The following is a 16,424-nucleotide window of genomic DNA, read 5'->3' as shown; positions in this document are numbered from 1 at the left end:
CCATGAGTCCCATAGGAATGTGGCTTAGCCTTCAACGTTCCTTTCTGAAATGGTTAATCTTCTTCCTGATCATGAAAGTAAAGTCTACTCACTGTGGAGAACAAAGGGAGCAAATAATCACCCACAACCTCACTACCTAAAGGTTTCACTTTAGCACATTTTTCTGGAGAATTTTCCTGTGCATACTAATATCTTTTTTAAAAATTGAGGCGTAATTGACATTTAACATTGTATTTCACGTGTATAGAATGATGATTCAATATTTGTACCTGTTGTAAAATGATCACCATAATAAGTCTAGTTAATATGGGTCACCCTATTTGGTTACAAAAATTTTTTTCTTAGGATGAAGACTTTTAAGATCCACTCTCTTAGCAACTTTTAAATATGCAATATAGTATTATTACTGGAGCTACCCTAGCGACTCAGATGATAAGGAATCTCCCTGTAATACAGAAGACTCAGGTTCGATCCCTGGGTCAGGAAGATCCCCTGGAGTAGAAAATGGCAACCCACTCCACTATTCTTGCTTCGAGAATCCCATGGACAGAGGAGCCTAGCGGGTAATATTATCCGTGGGATAATAAAGAGTCAGACACGACTGAGTGACTAACACACATAGTATTATTAGCTATAGTTACGATGCTATGTTACATCCCTGTGACTTAATCATTTTATAATTGGAAGTTTGTATCTTTTGACTTTCTTTGCCCATTTTGCCTGCTCCCCATCTCTGGCAACCACCAATCTGTTTTCTGTTTCTATGAGCTTGGTTTTTCATTGGTAGTAGGCGTTTTTTTTTTTTTAATTATTTTGCTTTTAGATTCTATATGTAAGTGAGATCATAACATATTTGTCTTTCTCTGACTGACTTTTTTTACTTAGCATGGTGCCTTCAAGGATCATCCATGTCATTGCAAATGGCAAGGTTTAATTCTGTCTTTCTTGCTTAATAGCATTCCTTGTATTCATGTACCACCTCTTTTTATCCATTCATCATCAAGAAGTATCCATAACTTGACTATTGAAAATATGCTGCAATGCACATAGAGTGCATACATCTTCAAATTAGTGTTTACATTTTCTTTGGGTAAATACTGAGAAGTGGAATTGCTGGGTCATATAGTAGTTCTATTTTTAACTTTTTAGTAGCTCCACATGGTTCTCCATAGTGGCTGCACCAATCTACATTCCCAGCAAGAGTGCACGGGGTTCCCTGTTTCTCCTTGTCCTCACCAAAACTTGGTATCTCTTGTCTTTTGATAATAGCCAGTATGACAGGTTGAGGTGGTATCTCATTGTGGCTTGATTTGCATTTTTCTAGTGATTAGTGATGTTGAGCATCTTTTCATGTACCTGTTGACCATCTATATGTCTTCTTAGGATAAATGTCTGTTCAGAATCCTTGCCCATTTAAAAACCAGGTGTTTTTTTTTGTTTTTGCAATTTATGAGTTCTGTGTATATTTTGAATATTAACTCCTTATCAGATATATGATTTGCAGATATTTCTTCCTATTTTCCTTTTCATTTTGTTGATGGTTTTCTTTGATGTGCCAAAGCTTTTAGGAATATCTTTTTAAATGCAGTTGAGATGATGCTAGTCTCATCTCTTAAAATCACATTTCCATTTCAAGATATTATGAAATCTCTCATAGGGAGGATAGAAGGCTTATGTCATTTAATTTATTTGTAATATGATTTTCAGTAGTTTAGCAGAGATGGGAACATTTGGTCGGGACCACAGAGTTTAGCCATTAAGAGAAGAGATTCAATACTTCCTAAAAAATGCCTTGGGTTATAGTTTTATTGGACTTAAGCTGTGGAACCAGAGTCTCAAATTCTTAGCCACATACATGTTAGATATGACTTCTAGCTGTCTGTTCAGATTCACCATTAATAAAAATACTCTACTTTTTATTGCTATTATTATTTCTTAACAAACCTCTGAGATTTGACTTAGAACACTAGATTTTATTTTTTAAATTAATTTAGTTTTAATTAATTAATTAATTTTAGCTGTGTCAAATCTAAGTCATGGCATGCAGGATCTTTAATTGAGGCATGTGAACTCTTAGTTGGGGCATGTGGGATCTAGTTCCCTGACTAGGGACTGAAAATTGTCCCCCTGCTTTGGGAGCCAGGAGTTTTAGCCACTGGACCACCAGGGAATTACTGGGACCACTTGATTGTTAAAGCAGCTTTGGGAGCAATGCCAGTGTATCCCCACAACCCAAGAATTTTGCCCTGGGACTATAAACAGGTGGTCTTTATTGCGGGGAGCACACATTAGGAAAAGAGGAGTTATTAAGTGCTTTGGTGTTAAAAATAAAATGAAACGTTTATGCTAAATGACCATGTGTTCAGGCTCAAGCTTTAAACAGATTGTGTAGCCCCATCTAGAAAACATGAGCCTCAGCAAGAGAACGAGCACCCCACACACACATCTCCCTTGTTATATCCATCTGCGCGATGCAGAGACAGCAAGATGAAGAGAAACTGAGGAATTCTACAAGACCGAGGAGAAGTGGGAGCAGTACCAGGAGAAGTGGGTCTTGCTCTGCTCCAGCCTCTCCCATCCCAGATTCAGGGCATGGGGCGCCCAGTGCTGCCACGCAAGGCCGTTCTCAAGGGTGCAGTGTGTTCAGGGCTCTATGCCTCTGCTTAAAATGTGCATGGGAGCCACACTGATGGTTGCCTTTCCATAGAGGAGTTACAAAAATGAGCATGGTTGACCCTTTTAACAGGTTAGGGTGGAAACAAGAGGCAGGAATGGAAAAGAAAGGAGCCAGGAGCACAATTACGTGAACTTTCCCAAACAGCCCAGGTGAATGTCATCTTTCAAAATTCTAGCACTTAATCTAGTCAGCCCTTGGAAAACAAGCAATTTGTCTGAAACCGGTTGTTTACAAAATGGGCCTAGCACTTAGGGAACATTAATACTTAAAAGCTTTGTTGAAATTGGTGCAGAACTCACTCTGAACAGTAAAGAGGGGGCTGAGAGAAGGTAGGGGACCACTTGTCAGCCCTCTGATGGTGCCTCATTCCTCAGAGTGGGGACCACTGCTTCTCCTACCCTGTGGCTTCAGTTGCCAAATCTGAGACAGAAAGCCTGCCTGCCAGAGCCTTGAGGATTTCCTGCCACCTGCCTCACTCCTTTGGTGTCAACCATGGGTGGAGAGGGATGAAGCCAAGGTCCCACCTGCCTCACATGTTGGGCTTTTGCAAAGCCCCAGTGGCCCCTGCTCACTCACACCATATTGCTAAGACCAGAGGATCCTGCTGTGTATCTAAAGCCCTGTAGGTACCAATCTAGGGATCCTTCTGCAAACTTTTTTCCCCAAGGACCTATTTATTTAGAAAATTGAAAATATGCACTACTCTTTGCTTATCACCAAAACAAAATCTCTTCATGGTAAGAGTTTTGGAAAATAAAAATATGTACCAGGAGAGAAAAATCAAAACACAAAACTTACTAGAGATAGCTACTGTTAATACTTAATATCTATCCTTTTAACACGTATTTGTGTGTGAGTACACGTTATAGTATATTGAAAAGCAGAGATATTACTTTGCCAACAAAGGTCCATCTAGTCAAGGCTATGGTTTTTCCAGTGGTCATGTATGGATGTGAGAGTTGGACTGTGAAGAAAGCTGAGCACCAAAGAATTGATGCTTTTGAACTGTGGTGTTGGAGAAGACTCTTGAGAGTCCCTTGGACTGCAAGGAGATCCAACCAGTCCATCCTAAAGGAGACCAGTCCTGGGTGTTCTTTGGAAGGAATGATGCTAAAGCTGAAACTCCAATACTTTGGCCACCTCATGCGAAGAGTTGACTCATTGGAAAAGACCCTGATGATGGGAGGGATTGGGGGCAGGAGGAGAAGGGGACAACAGAGGATGAGATGGCTGGATGGCATCACTGACTCAATGGACGTGAGTTTGAGTGAACTCAGGGAGTTGGTGATGGACAGGGAGGCCTGGCGTGCTGCGATTCATGGGGTCGCAAAGAGTCAGACCCGACTGAGCGACTGAACAACAGCAACCCACCATGCGGCATGCAGGGTCTTAGTTCCATCCAGTGATCGAACCTGTATCCTTTGCACTGGAAGTGCAGAGTCTTAACCACTGGACCACCAGAAAGATCCTTACAAGAGCACTTTTTGACACTGCTGAAAATTGCCTCACAGTTAGAGACACCAACTCCAATGTGGTCAGCCCGCCTAGGAAATCATCTTGAGATACAGGAGGGACTGTTAAGCATCCTGCTAAAAACAAGTGTCTAGGAACTCAAAACATTCACAGGAAAGACTCTCAGCAATATACACAAAATGAATCTAGGGCCTTATTATAAGAAACTTCATGCAGCAGAAAACAAAGGAGGAACAGTGGAGAGTCACATAGAGACTTAGCGCTTGAAGCCACCAGGCGTGACAGCAAAGTGCCAGGGCTGAGATGTCAGCCAGAAAGAGGTGCTCAAGGCTGGGGAGACATCCTGCTCAGTGAGGTGGAAGCAGAAGCATCCACTTTCCTTCAAGTGGAGCCACGCCAGCCAGGCTTGACTCTGTGACCTGGTGTCCTTTCCAAATTCTTCCTTCTGCCCAAGTGGAGGCTGAAGAGAACAGGCCCTCTGCCTAATGCCCTCTTGAAGTGAGATTTAGAAAGATGATGAAGTCTTTTGCAAGAACAAACAATTGTTGACTCAGCGTGAGGAAGCAAGTCAAGCAACCACACAGAACTAGAAGCCCAGAGCCGGCAAAAGAAGAGATTGCTTCTCTAACAATTGGGTTTTCAGGGAAACTTAAAACCCATCAGAGTCATGACTGTCCTAGAAGAACACCAGACACTTCTGCTTCTCACAGTCACAGCCCCTCCCACTGAACAGTAAGGCCAGGGACCCAGAGTTATCGTTTCTGCCCTGGTTTTTGTTCAGAGCTTAGAACACTGTTGCTGGTGCTCCATGGCTGAAGGCCCCCAAAATTGTGCTTAGTCACATTTTCCAGCCCCTATGGAGGAAGGTCTGCAATGAGTCAAGGCCTTGTCGAGATGGAGCGGAGTATTACATGATCTACATAACTAATTTTGTCTGAGCAGAAATCTCTTTCCTAACTTTGGATTGAAGCCAGGCCAGCAACTTCAACTGGGGACTTCCAAGGTGCCAGCAGTTGTTTCCTTGAGAGTCATTGCTGCTTTACTCTTCCTTTGCTTACTCAGAGAACCTGCTGGGGCTTGGGTGTCCATTATGCTGTTCAAGGCGAAGGTCTGTAACAAAATTGTCATTTCATTCTCCTGTATGGTTACTCAAGCCACAGATATTATGGGAACAATCCGTTTCTACCCACACCATCACCCTGGAAACTTTGGGCTATAATGTAATCTTTCTAACTGGCCCAGTTTTAGAGGAGATAAAATGGACACTATTTTGTTAGAAACACAGCAATATCAATTATTTTTGATAGGCTTATTTAGAATAGGGGATGAAAAATCTTTCAATTTTATTTTTGTGGATGCAGCATTCATTCACTCACTCATTCATTCATTCAACAACCATGTATTAAGCTCTGTCACTGCGGGTGCTGTAGGAAATGCAAGATGGAAAAAAGCACAACTCTGTCCTCTTACCACCTGGAAGGGAAATATAAAGTATAAGGTATGGTAGATATAAAACATATAAAGTATGCCGCCTTCACAAGGAGGCATAAAGTATAATTTAATCAGCACCATAAGAGAAGTAAATATAAATTCTATGAATTCAAAAGGAAGGAAGGGAGATCATATAATGTACAGAAATATCGAATTACTATACTATGCATCTGGAGCTAACATAATGCTGTAGGTCAAATGTATTTCAATTAAATAAAAAACTTAAAAGTGCAAAAGGACAAAATTTTAACTTAATTCTATAGGGAATTAAATAAATTACTTCATTTTTTTTTTTTAAAGAATGGGAAGTATTTAGAAGGATGAAGAAAGACTTTATGGAGGAGATGACATGTGGGCTGAAACTTAACAGCTACATGGGGATAAATGGAGGCAATTCCAGGCAGAGGGACCAACAGCATAAGCAAAGTCACAGCAGTGAGAAAGTATAAATCTGTAGCAAACAGGGAGTCATTCTTGCACCATTTGGGTACAGGATACATAAAGGGGAGGATAAGTAGGACATAAGACTAAAAATAAAGGTCTGGTGCATATTTTGGAGGATCTTGAGTACCAAGCTAAGGAATTTGGATTTTATTCCAGTAGCCACACGACATCATCAGAGTGGAGAGATAGGGCAATATCAGAGGGCAACAGGGATTAGAAGTCAGTGAGGGATGAGAGGTGAATTACTGGGAGGCACTATCACAGGGCAGACAAGAGCTCACTGGGCCTGAGTCAGGACAAAGCACACAAGCTAGGAGGCAGAGGCAGCGTCCACAGAGCTCAGCAGCTGATTGGATGAGGGGTTAGAGCCAAGGGTCTATGCCAATCATTCTCTAGGTCAGTATGTCTTCAGCTTTAGCACATCAGAACCACCCAGAGGGCTTGTTAGAATACAGATTGTGGGCCCCACCTTTGGAGCTTCTGATTCAAATGTGGAGCAGAGTCCCAGAAACTGCATTCCTAGCAAATTCCCAGGAGATGCTGCTGTTGTTGGTCCGAGGAACACACTTTGAGAACTAATGCTCCAGGTCCTCCAGGCTCACTTTTGTGACTCCAGGGAAGCAACTGCAAAAGGACAAGGGAAGCAGGAGAGGCAGTAGTTAGAGTCATTACTAGTGAATTGGAGGAGACTTTGCTTGTCCTTTTAACCTTCAGCCTTCCTGATGTCTGGAGCAAAAATTCAGAAATGTTTACTGTGTGCAAAGACATTTGCATTAACCTATGAGCTGGAGCGCAGAAGCACGCTGATTTAGGGCTCAGGCATTCTGTTTTTCTTTGAAAAAGCATGTGTGCTTAGTCATTCAGTCCTGTCTGACTCTTCACAACCCCATGGACTGTAGCCCACCAGGCTCCTCTGGCCATGGGATTTTCCAGGCAAGAGTACTGGAGTGGGTTGCCATTTCCTACTCGAGGGGATCTTCCCAACTCAGAGATCGAACTCAGGTCTCCTGCACTGCAAGCAGACTCTTTTCTGTCTGAGCCACCAGGGAATCCCTAAGAATACCGGACTGGGTAACCAAATGCACAGGCACTGATCTTATGGGAAGGCAACATTGTGATGTAATATTAGAATCAGCAGCCTTGAGTTCAAATCCTGCCTCTGCTCCTCTGTCAATGACTTAATCTCTTAAAGTCCCAGTTCTTCTGTATTAAAATTGGATTAACAATGTTCAGTGCATGGTGCTGTGAGGAATAAATGCAGAAACCTACAGAAAGCACTGGGCACCATGCTTGGCACACTTGAGGCTTCCTGAAATCTGGCTTCCCCTCTACCTCAACCCTTCAGGGGTGAGTGAAGGGGGTAAAGCCTGTGGTGAAAGCCCTATAAGTGCCTCAGTCAAACAGCCCCAGGAGACACCTGGGGTCCCATAGTTACCCTGACAACATCTTGGATTGGTACTAGTGGTGAAGAGCCCTCCTGCTAATGCAGGAGACGTGAGAGACCTGGGTTCAATCCCTGTTTTGGGAAGAACTCCTGGAGAAGGAAATGGCAACCCACTCCAGTATTCTTGCCTGGAGAATCCCATGGACAGAGGAGCCTGGCAGGCTAGAGTCCATGGGGTTGCAAAGAGAGAGACATGACTGAATCGACTTAGCACGCGTGCACACAGAGATATCTTTACGACTGCCAGCAGATGGGAAAATTCCTCTGCCAGGAGAGCACTGGGAAATGGAGTCTGAAATGGGAGATGGACATGGAGGGAGGGGTTTCTGAAACAAAGCAGTTTTGTCTTCTTTGGAATTTCACTCAGGCTGGTAGCCTTGATCAGAGGAGTGTCCTAGAGGGCTTTTTGAGGCTTTGATGCCGGTGGTGAGGCTGTGAGAACGTTAGAAGATTTTTCAGAGTGCCCGCAGTAGAAAAATGAGCTGGTAAGCATTTTTCTCCCTCTTTAACCAGATAAATCTGATGTCATAACGTCCCCAGACAGGGAAGCAGGATGCAGACTTGGCAGTGAATCACAGAGGGAAGAGCGTCTGAGACTGAGCCTGTGTCACGTGAACCTGGTGACAAAAAGGCCCTGAGGCCCCCTCCCCCCCCCCCCGCCCCTCTCCGGGGAGAAAGGGTTTGGGAAACAGGCAGGCCCATCATGTCAGCCAGATGCATTGGGAATGGAGGGGAGAGGGAGCTGGAGGGGAGTGGAGGGCCACATGGTTCTCCTGCTCGGGGTGGATCGGCCCAAGTACACCAGGTCATAGGTTAGTTGGAAGGTTAGTTGGAAGGGGATGTCTGGAGAGAGAGAGAAATGGGTTGCATTACCTGACTTCCAAGATCCCCACTCAACTTGCCATTTGATGATTCTGTGATAGGGGCTGCCAAGCCCAACATAACTGAAGCTACCCCCTGAGGGAGATTCAAGAGAAGAACATTCAGGTGCACCAAGCTCCTAACTGTGAATTGGCACTCTTCATTGTTTAAAAGTTTATTTACTTTCCCCTAATTTGATCCAGTGCAGATACAAAGGAATGTTATGCAATTAAATGCCTTTGCAGAGGACTATAATGACAAGGAAAGCAAAAAATGAAAAAAAAAAAAAAAAAAAAGTGAAAGTGAAAGCCTTTCAGTCATGTCTGACTCTGTGAAACCCCATGGACTACAGCCCGCCAGGTTTCTCTGTCCATAGACTTCTCCAGGCAAGAATACTAGAAGGGGTTGCCATTTCCTTCTTCAGGGATCTTCCCAACTCAGGGATCGAACCCAGGTCTCCTGCATTGTAGGCAGATTCTTTACCATCTGACCTACCAGGGAAGCCCAAGCAAAGGAAAGGCAGGTGACAAAAACATATGATACTATTATTATTTTAAAAATAGAATGCAAAAAGACTGCAAAGATAGCTCAGGGTTAATTCTGGTGGTGAAATTATAGATAATTTTTCTTTTGTTTTATCTGAATTTTTGAAATCATTTACAAATAAGCATGTATTACCTTTGAAGTAAGAAAGGACAAAATAATTTCATTTAAAAATGTTCATTCTAGAAAATGCTTTCACTAAATATGAGTATAAACTACATATGATTTTGTTACCTTCATCTTAGTATTTTCCACATTGTTAAAAACTTCCTAATTATTATTAACAGCTGCATGGTATTTCATCATATAATTATACCATACTTTTTTTTGTCTCAATCCACAATTGTTGGCTATTTATACCATTTACAACTTTTTATTATTACAAATAATGCTGCAACCTATCTTTTTAGCTCATTTAATTTTCCCATAGATTTTATCTTATCCCTAATTGCCTTTGCAAGATTGAATTTCCATATACTCCCACACTCGGGTAAACATTTTTTTTTTTTTCTCATAATTTAGAGATAAACCCAGTGTACTTTAATAGGGGTCCTCTCTTACACTAAGACTTTCTTGTAAGAATGTTAGGCATTTGAATTGTCAGGACAATTGTCAGTCACAGATTTGAGCCTTAAAGGTCATTCAGTCCTGTGCCCTTTTACAGGGAGGAAGCTGGAGCCCAGAGAGTTAGAATGGCCAGCCCAAAGGCCCATGGTAGTGACTGAGTTGGAAAAGCAAATTCACGAGTATTTTTCAAGGACTAGGAACTTTGGAGGATCATCAAACAGTGCGAGGGCAGAAGATAGAGAGAATGAAAAAAGACTTCGTGGTAGGAAGGGGAAGGAGTAGTAAGATCTATAGGAGAGAGGGAAGGAGGTTGGATTAGGTGGGATAAAGAAAACTGAGACCAAGGATAAAAATGTAAAAAGAAAAAGTACATGAGAGAAGTTAACATATCTCTATGGCAGGGTTTCTCAGCTTCAGTACTACTGGCGTGTGGGCCAGATGATTCTTTGTTGTGGGGACCTGTCCTATGCATTGTGGGAGGTTTAGAGCACTCCTGGCCTCTACTCATGAAATCCAGGAGCAACCAGAGTCCCCAGTTGTGACAAACAAAAATGTCTCCAGACAATGACAAATGTCTTCTGGGCAAAGTCACCCTGAGGTGAGAATCACTGCTCTCTGCTATTGTTCTCTGTGACACATCCATGGAGAAACACATCCCCCATTTCTTACTGCTGGAAAGGAGTCTAAAACATCTGAAAGAGGAAATTGGAAGCAAAACATCCCACTGCAGTTTATAGAATGCCCCCAAACAGAAGGTTGTGCTGAAAGGCAGGGAGAGAAAAAGGATTCAATAAAGCCCATTTTTCTGACTGAGAAAATGAGACAGGAAATACGCAATTTGCTTCCGGCATGAGGATGAGTCAGAGAGAAACCAACAAGAGAAGCATGGACTTGGCTTCTGACCTTTAGAAAGAAGAAAAACAATTTTATCACTAACTCTTCCCCCATTCAATCCTGGATCTTTGTGAGAATAAGGAAGGAAATTTCCACTAGGAAATCTTCTCACAAGGCTAATGAAACACCAGGAATTGGAAGTAACAGGTAGAAATGTGTTTGTTTTTCCATGAAGGACAAAGCAGAGGGTAGTATGAGTTAGATTCACTGATTTTAAAAAAAGAAAAAAAATAGCCATTGCTCACTAAGAATTGCAGTGCCTGTTGTTGCTTTTAAGTCGCTAAGTTGTATCTGACTCTTTTTCGACCCTATGGACTAGCCCACCAGGCTCCTCTCTCCATGGAATTCTCCAGGCAAAAATACTGGAGTTGGCTGCCATTTCTTCCCGTCCCAGTTTCATGCATTGCAGGCAAATTCTTTACCACCGAGCCACCAGGGAAGCCTTCATAAACGACCTTATATACACACTGTCTCCCCAGAACCTCCCTTTAACCCTTGAGTCAGATCTTATCATTACCCTCATTCAACATACGAGGAGCTGAGTGTCAGAAGTTAGGTAACTTGCCTAAGGTCAGTCAGCCATGTGATGAGGCCAAAATTTCAAAATAGGCCTGTACAATTAGCAAGGCAAGGCAGTCACCTTTTAGCATCCCTTCCCTGGCCTCTGCCATTGACAGCCTACTTCTATAAGATTGCTATGCTGTCCCGTTTTAGGGTGTTTTCTAAGAAACGCCACAGTGCACCACATCATGGTCATGAGCAAGAGTACGGGGCACTCCATGTAACCTGAGTCCAACTGGAGGCTTCTTCCATCCTAACTATACAGGAAGATCAACAGAATATAGCGACTAGGTGCTGTCAGACTCCAGTCTCAGGCTTGCACCCATCCTAGTCCATTCCTCTGGCTGCCTTTCACAGAACACAGAGGCTATCTCCCCAACTCCAGGACCCAGAGCCACAGCTGCCCTGGCACAGCTGGTCCACCATCTTCCTGGCATGACGCAGGGGCTCCTGTCTTCTACAAATGTGATTAGATAGAGCATTGCCGTCAGACTTTTTTAAAGATTATTTTTTCAGACATAAAAAAGAATGAAATAATGCCATTTGCAGAAGCGTGGATGGCCTACACATTATCATACTTAGACAGAGAGAGACAAATATGATATGATATCATTTACATGTGGAATCTTAAAGAAAGGATAGAAATGAACTTATCTACAAAACAGAGATAGACTCAGAAAATAAACCATGTTTACCAAAGAGGAAAAGTGGGAGTGAGGGATAAATTAGGAGTTTGGGATTAACAGATACACACTCAGTTCAGTTCAGTTCAGTCGCTCAGTCGTGTCCCACTCTTTCGACGCCCATAGACTGCAGCATGTCAGGCCTCCCCGTCCATCACCAACTCCGAAGATTACTCAAACTCATGTCCATCGAGTCGGTGATGCCATCCAAATATCTCATCCTCTGTCGTCCCCTTCTTATCTCACCTTCAATCTTTCTCAGCATCAGAGTCTTTTCAAATGAACTCTCCGCATAAGGTGACCAAAGTACTTGAATTTCAGCTTCAGCATCAGTCCTTCCAATGAACATTCAGGACTGATCTCCTTTAGGATGGACTGGTTGGATCTCCTTGCAGTCCAAGGGACTCTCAAGAGTCTTCTCCAACACCACAGTTCAAAAGCATCAATTCTTTGGCGCTCAGCTTTCTTTATAGTCAATTCTCACATCCATACGTGACTACTGGAAAAACCATAACCTTGACCAGATGGACCTTTGTTGACAAAGCAATATCTCTGCTTTTTAATATGCTGTCTAGGTTGGTCATAACTTTCCTGCCAAGGAGTAAGCGTCTTTTAATTTCATGGCTGCAGTCACCATCAGCAGTGATTTTGGAGCCCAAAAGAATAAAGTCTGACACTGTTTCCACTATTTCTCCATCTATTTGCCATGAAGTGATGGGACCAGATGACATGATCTTAGTTTTCTGAATGTTGAGCTTTAAGCCAACTTTTTCACTCTCCTCTTTCACTTCCATCAAGAGGCTCTTTAGTTCTCCCTTGCTTTCTGCCATAAGGGTGGTGTCATCTGCATATCTGAGGTTATTGATATTTTTCCCGGCAATCTTGATTCTAGCTTGTGCTTCTTGCAGCCCAGCATTTCTCATGATGTACTCTGCATATAAGTTAAATAAGCAGGGTGACAATATACAGCCTTGATGTACTCCTTTTCCTATTTGGAACCAGCCTGTTGTTCCATGTCCAGTTCTAACTGTTGCTTCCTGACCTGCATATAGATTCTTCAAGAGGCAGGTCAGGTGGTCTGGTATTCCCATCTCTTGAAGAATTTTCCACAGTTTCTTGTGATCCACACAGTCAAAGGCTTTGGCATAGTCAATAAAGCAGAAATAGATTTTTTTTTTTAACTCTCTTGCTTTTTTGATGATCCAGCACATGTTGGGCAATTTGATCTCTGGTTCCTCTGCCTTTTCTAAATCCAGCTTGAACATCTGGAAGTTCACGGTTCACGTACTGTTGAAGCCTGGCTTGGAGAATTTTGAGCATTATTTTACTAGCATGTGAGATGAGTACAATTGTGCGGTACTTTGAGCATTCTTTGGCATTGCCTTTCTTTGGGATTGGAATGAAAACTGACCTTTTCCAGTCCTGTGGCCACTGCTGAGTTTTCCAAATTTGCTGACATATTGAGTGCAGCACTTTGACAGCATCATCTTTCAGGATTTGAAATATCTCAACTGGAATTCCATCACCTCCACTAGCTTTGATCGTGGTGATGCATTCCAAGGCCCACTTGACTTCACATTCCAGGATGTCTGGCTCTAGATTAGTGATCACACCATCATGATTATCTGTGTCGTGAAGATCTTTTTTGTACAGTTCTTCTGTGTATTCTTGCCACCTCTTCTTAATATCTTCTGCTTCTGTTAGGTCCATACCATTTCTGTCCTTTATTGAGCCCATCTTTGCATGAAATGTTCCCTTGGTATCTCTAATTTTCTTGAAGTGATCTCTAGTCTTTCTCATGCTACTGTTTTCCTCTCTTTCTTTGCACTGATCGCTGAGGAAGGCTTTCTTATCTCTCCTTGCTATTCTTTGGAACTCTGCATTCAAATGAGTATATCTTTCCTTTTCTCCTTTGCTTTTGGCTTCCCTTCTTTTCACAACTATTTGTAAGCCCTCCTCAGACAGCCATTTTGCCTTTTTGCATTTCTTTTCCATGGGCATGGTCTTGATCCCTGTCTCTTGTACAATGTCATGAACCTCCGTTCATAGTTCATTAGGCACTCTATCAGATTTAGCCCATTAAATCTATTTCTCATTTCCACTATATAATCGTAAGTGATTTGATTTAGGTCATACCTGAATGGTCTAGTGGTTTTCCCTACTTTCTTCAATTTAAGTCTGAATTTGGCAATAAGGAGCTTATGATCTGAGCCACAGTCAGCTCCCGGTCTTGTTTTTGCTGACTGTATAGAGCTTCTCCATCTTTGGCTGCAAAGAATATAATCAATCTGATTCTGGTGTTGGCCATCTGGTGATACACACCACTATATATAAAAAAGATAAACAAGGATCTACTGTATAGTGCAGGAAACTACATTCAATATCTTATAATAACCTATGATGGAAAATAATCTGAAAAAGTATGTAATTGAAGCACTTTGTTATATACTTAAACTAATACAACATTGTATATCAACTATACTTCAGTTTTTTAAAAAGACTATATTTTTAGAGAAGTTTTAGGTTCACAGCAAACCTGAGCAGAGAGTACAAAGATTTTCCACAGATTGCCTGCCCCCACACATTACTAACATCCCACCAGAGTGGTATACTTATTATAATTGATGAACCTACATCTTAGGATGTATTCTTGGCATTGACTTTTTTTTAAAGAACTTTTTTGGAATTGTGTTAGTATTTTTAAAAGAGATTGTATTTTAAAAGCAATTTTGTTTCCACCAAGGGAAGGCTTCAGGAGGCAAGAGCTGTTTTTCAAACCTTTCCCCTCATGCAGAAATATTCTGGGAGTGCTTTGGATGAGCAGTACAGGTGTCAGAGGTCTCCTGTTGCTCCCAGGATGACAAATAGCTATGAAGAGAATAAGAATAACAACAACAAGAAAGTATAATATGCTTACTCTGAGCTATGCACTCTTTTACAACGAGCCATTCACTTTCATATTTTTATACATGAGGAAATTGAGGTCCAGAGATGTTACTTGTCCAAGGTCACACAATTAAGAAGGGCAAAACCTTAAAAAACAGAGTAGAACTATTTCAATATGATTTTTTAAAAAAATTCTGCTTTCAACAGCCTGCATATAGGCAGTTCTAAGAGTGCAGCCTTGCTTACTTCCACAGATATTTATTGAAACCCTACCATGATCTGTTCAGAGAAGGATGGCCAGATCGGAGTTCCTGGGCTGTGATTTCAGCACTGGATAGAGGCATGTCCTGTCTCAAGAAAGTCTTTACAGTGGGAAAATATCTCTTTTCTATTTAATGCCTCCACCTCAAACGCCTCCCTTTCCCTTCACAGGAGGAGACAGGGCCAACACATGCTGTCTGTTCAGCTCCATTCACTCAATCTTTGGCTTCCGCTCCCGTGCCCATGAATTATTTCCCCAGGTGAAAGCGTGTGCGTGCTCAGTCGCTTCAGTTGTGTCCGACTGTTTGCAACCCCGTGGACTGTAGCCTGCCAGGCTCCTCTGTCCATGGGATTCTCCAGGGAAGAACACTGGAGTGGGTTACCATGCGCTCCTTCATGGGATCTTCCTGACCCAGGGATCGAACCCATGTCTCATGTCTCTTGCACTGGCAGGGAGGTTCTTTACCACTAGTGCCACCTGGGAAGTTCCAGGTACACAGTGCCGTCCTAAAGGTCAGGCCCCATGGGCACAGAGGGTCCTTACCTTGCCCATCTTCTCTGTGGCATTTGACACTCTTACCAACTTTCTCTTCCTTGGAACTCCCTTTTCTTGCAATTCTAGTGACTCCCCCAAAACCACGTTTTCCTGTTCTATTCCTCTGATGTTCCTTCTTGATCTCATTATAGGTAATTTCAAAACTTGGAACTTTAAAGATGCTTTGTGCATAAGTATCTCACACTGGGTTTGTTTTTTTTTTTTTTAGTTAAAAAAAATTGGGGGGTTGCCACACCATGCCATGTATCATTAATAGCTTAGTTCCCTGATTAGATCCCCTGCACTGGAAACGTAGAATCTTAACCACTTGAGCACCAGAGAAGTTCTTCACAATGGTTTGGGTGAACTAAACACTCAGCATCATGCCAAGGGGTGGGGGTGGGCAAACTTCACAAGGAAGGTCCACAGCAGACCCTGAGTTTGCTCACCGAATGCGTGAAAAGCCAAGTTCCAGCTCCAGCCCAGCGGTGAGCTTGGGCACTCCAGCCCAAGCTCCAGCCCAGGCACTCACTGTTAACATTCAAAGCAGGACCAGCTCATTTTTTGCTAGGAACTATATTTAGGGAAAACAAAGCCTGCTGGGTGTGGAAAGACTACAGGTTTGGACAGAGGGCCGGGCTTAAAGGCCTAGAACTGTGAACAGCACTTACTCTGTTGGGTGACTTTAAATGTGCGTTTTCTAACGATAGGGCCCCAGCTTCTGCTGGCCCTTAAGGGTTTACAGATTTTCCCTCCTGGTGACAGATTGTGCGGCTACATCCCAGAAGACATAAAACTCCTTCCAGTCATCGCAGATTTAGGTCCATAGATTTCCAGTTATGGAAGAGAGCCGTTCTGGGTAATGCAGCAGATGTAAATTGTGTGCCTGAATTGATTTTGCATTAACTTCTCATAGGCTATTTCCCTGCTCCTTAAATACCACTTTTTAAAGCTTTTATGGTATTGTGTTTTAAAAGCTGATTTGTTTCCACCCAAGAGTAGGCTCCAGTAGACAAGAGCTGTTTTTCAAACCCTTCCCCCTGTAGGAAAGCATTCTCACCAGTGAAGAATTCTCAATAATGAGCTGTCTGTTTGCACAACTCC

General features: G+C 42.5%; 1 protein-coding gene and 1 long non-coding RNA gene across 3 annotated transcripts in view; one reads left to right on the top strand and one right to left on the bottom strand.

Moving 5' to 3' along the window:
* Nucleotides 1-16,424, bottom strand: part of PLD1 (phospholipase D1) — a 283,431-nt gene that overhangs the window by 12,287 nt on the left and 254,720 nt on the right. Inside the window, exon 27 of one of the 2 annotated variants that reach the window (XR_001918038.1) lies at nucleotides 6,555-6,709. Coding sequence is in view for 1 of the 2 variants with exons in the window: in XM_018047781.1 (XP_017903270.1) it covers nucleotides 6,605-6,709 (105 nt within the window). In the remaining variant the exon portion in view is untranslated. Of the gene's footprint in view, nucleotides 1-6,117; nucleotides 6,710-16,424 lie in introns of those variants that run through there. The other variant, XM_018047781.1, reaches the window with a different exon arrangement.
* Nucleotides 1-16,424, top strand: part of LOC106502158 — a 110,715-nt gene that overhangs the window by 70,668 nt on the left and 23,623 nt on the right. The window lies entirely within an intron of this gene.

The sequence above is a fragment of the Capra hircus genome, chromosome 1 (assembly GCF_001704415.2).
Source record: "Capra hircus breed San Clemente chromosome 1, ASM170441v1, whole genome shotgun sequence".
Classification (NCBI taxonomy): domain Eukaryota; kingdom Metazoa; phylum Chordata; class Mammalia; order Artiodactyla; family Bovidae; genus Capra; species Capra hircus.
The sequence above is the reverse complement of the archived record's forward strand: the minus strand, read 5'-3'. Positions and strand labels throughout refer to the sequence as shown.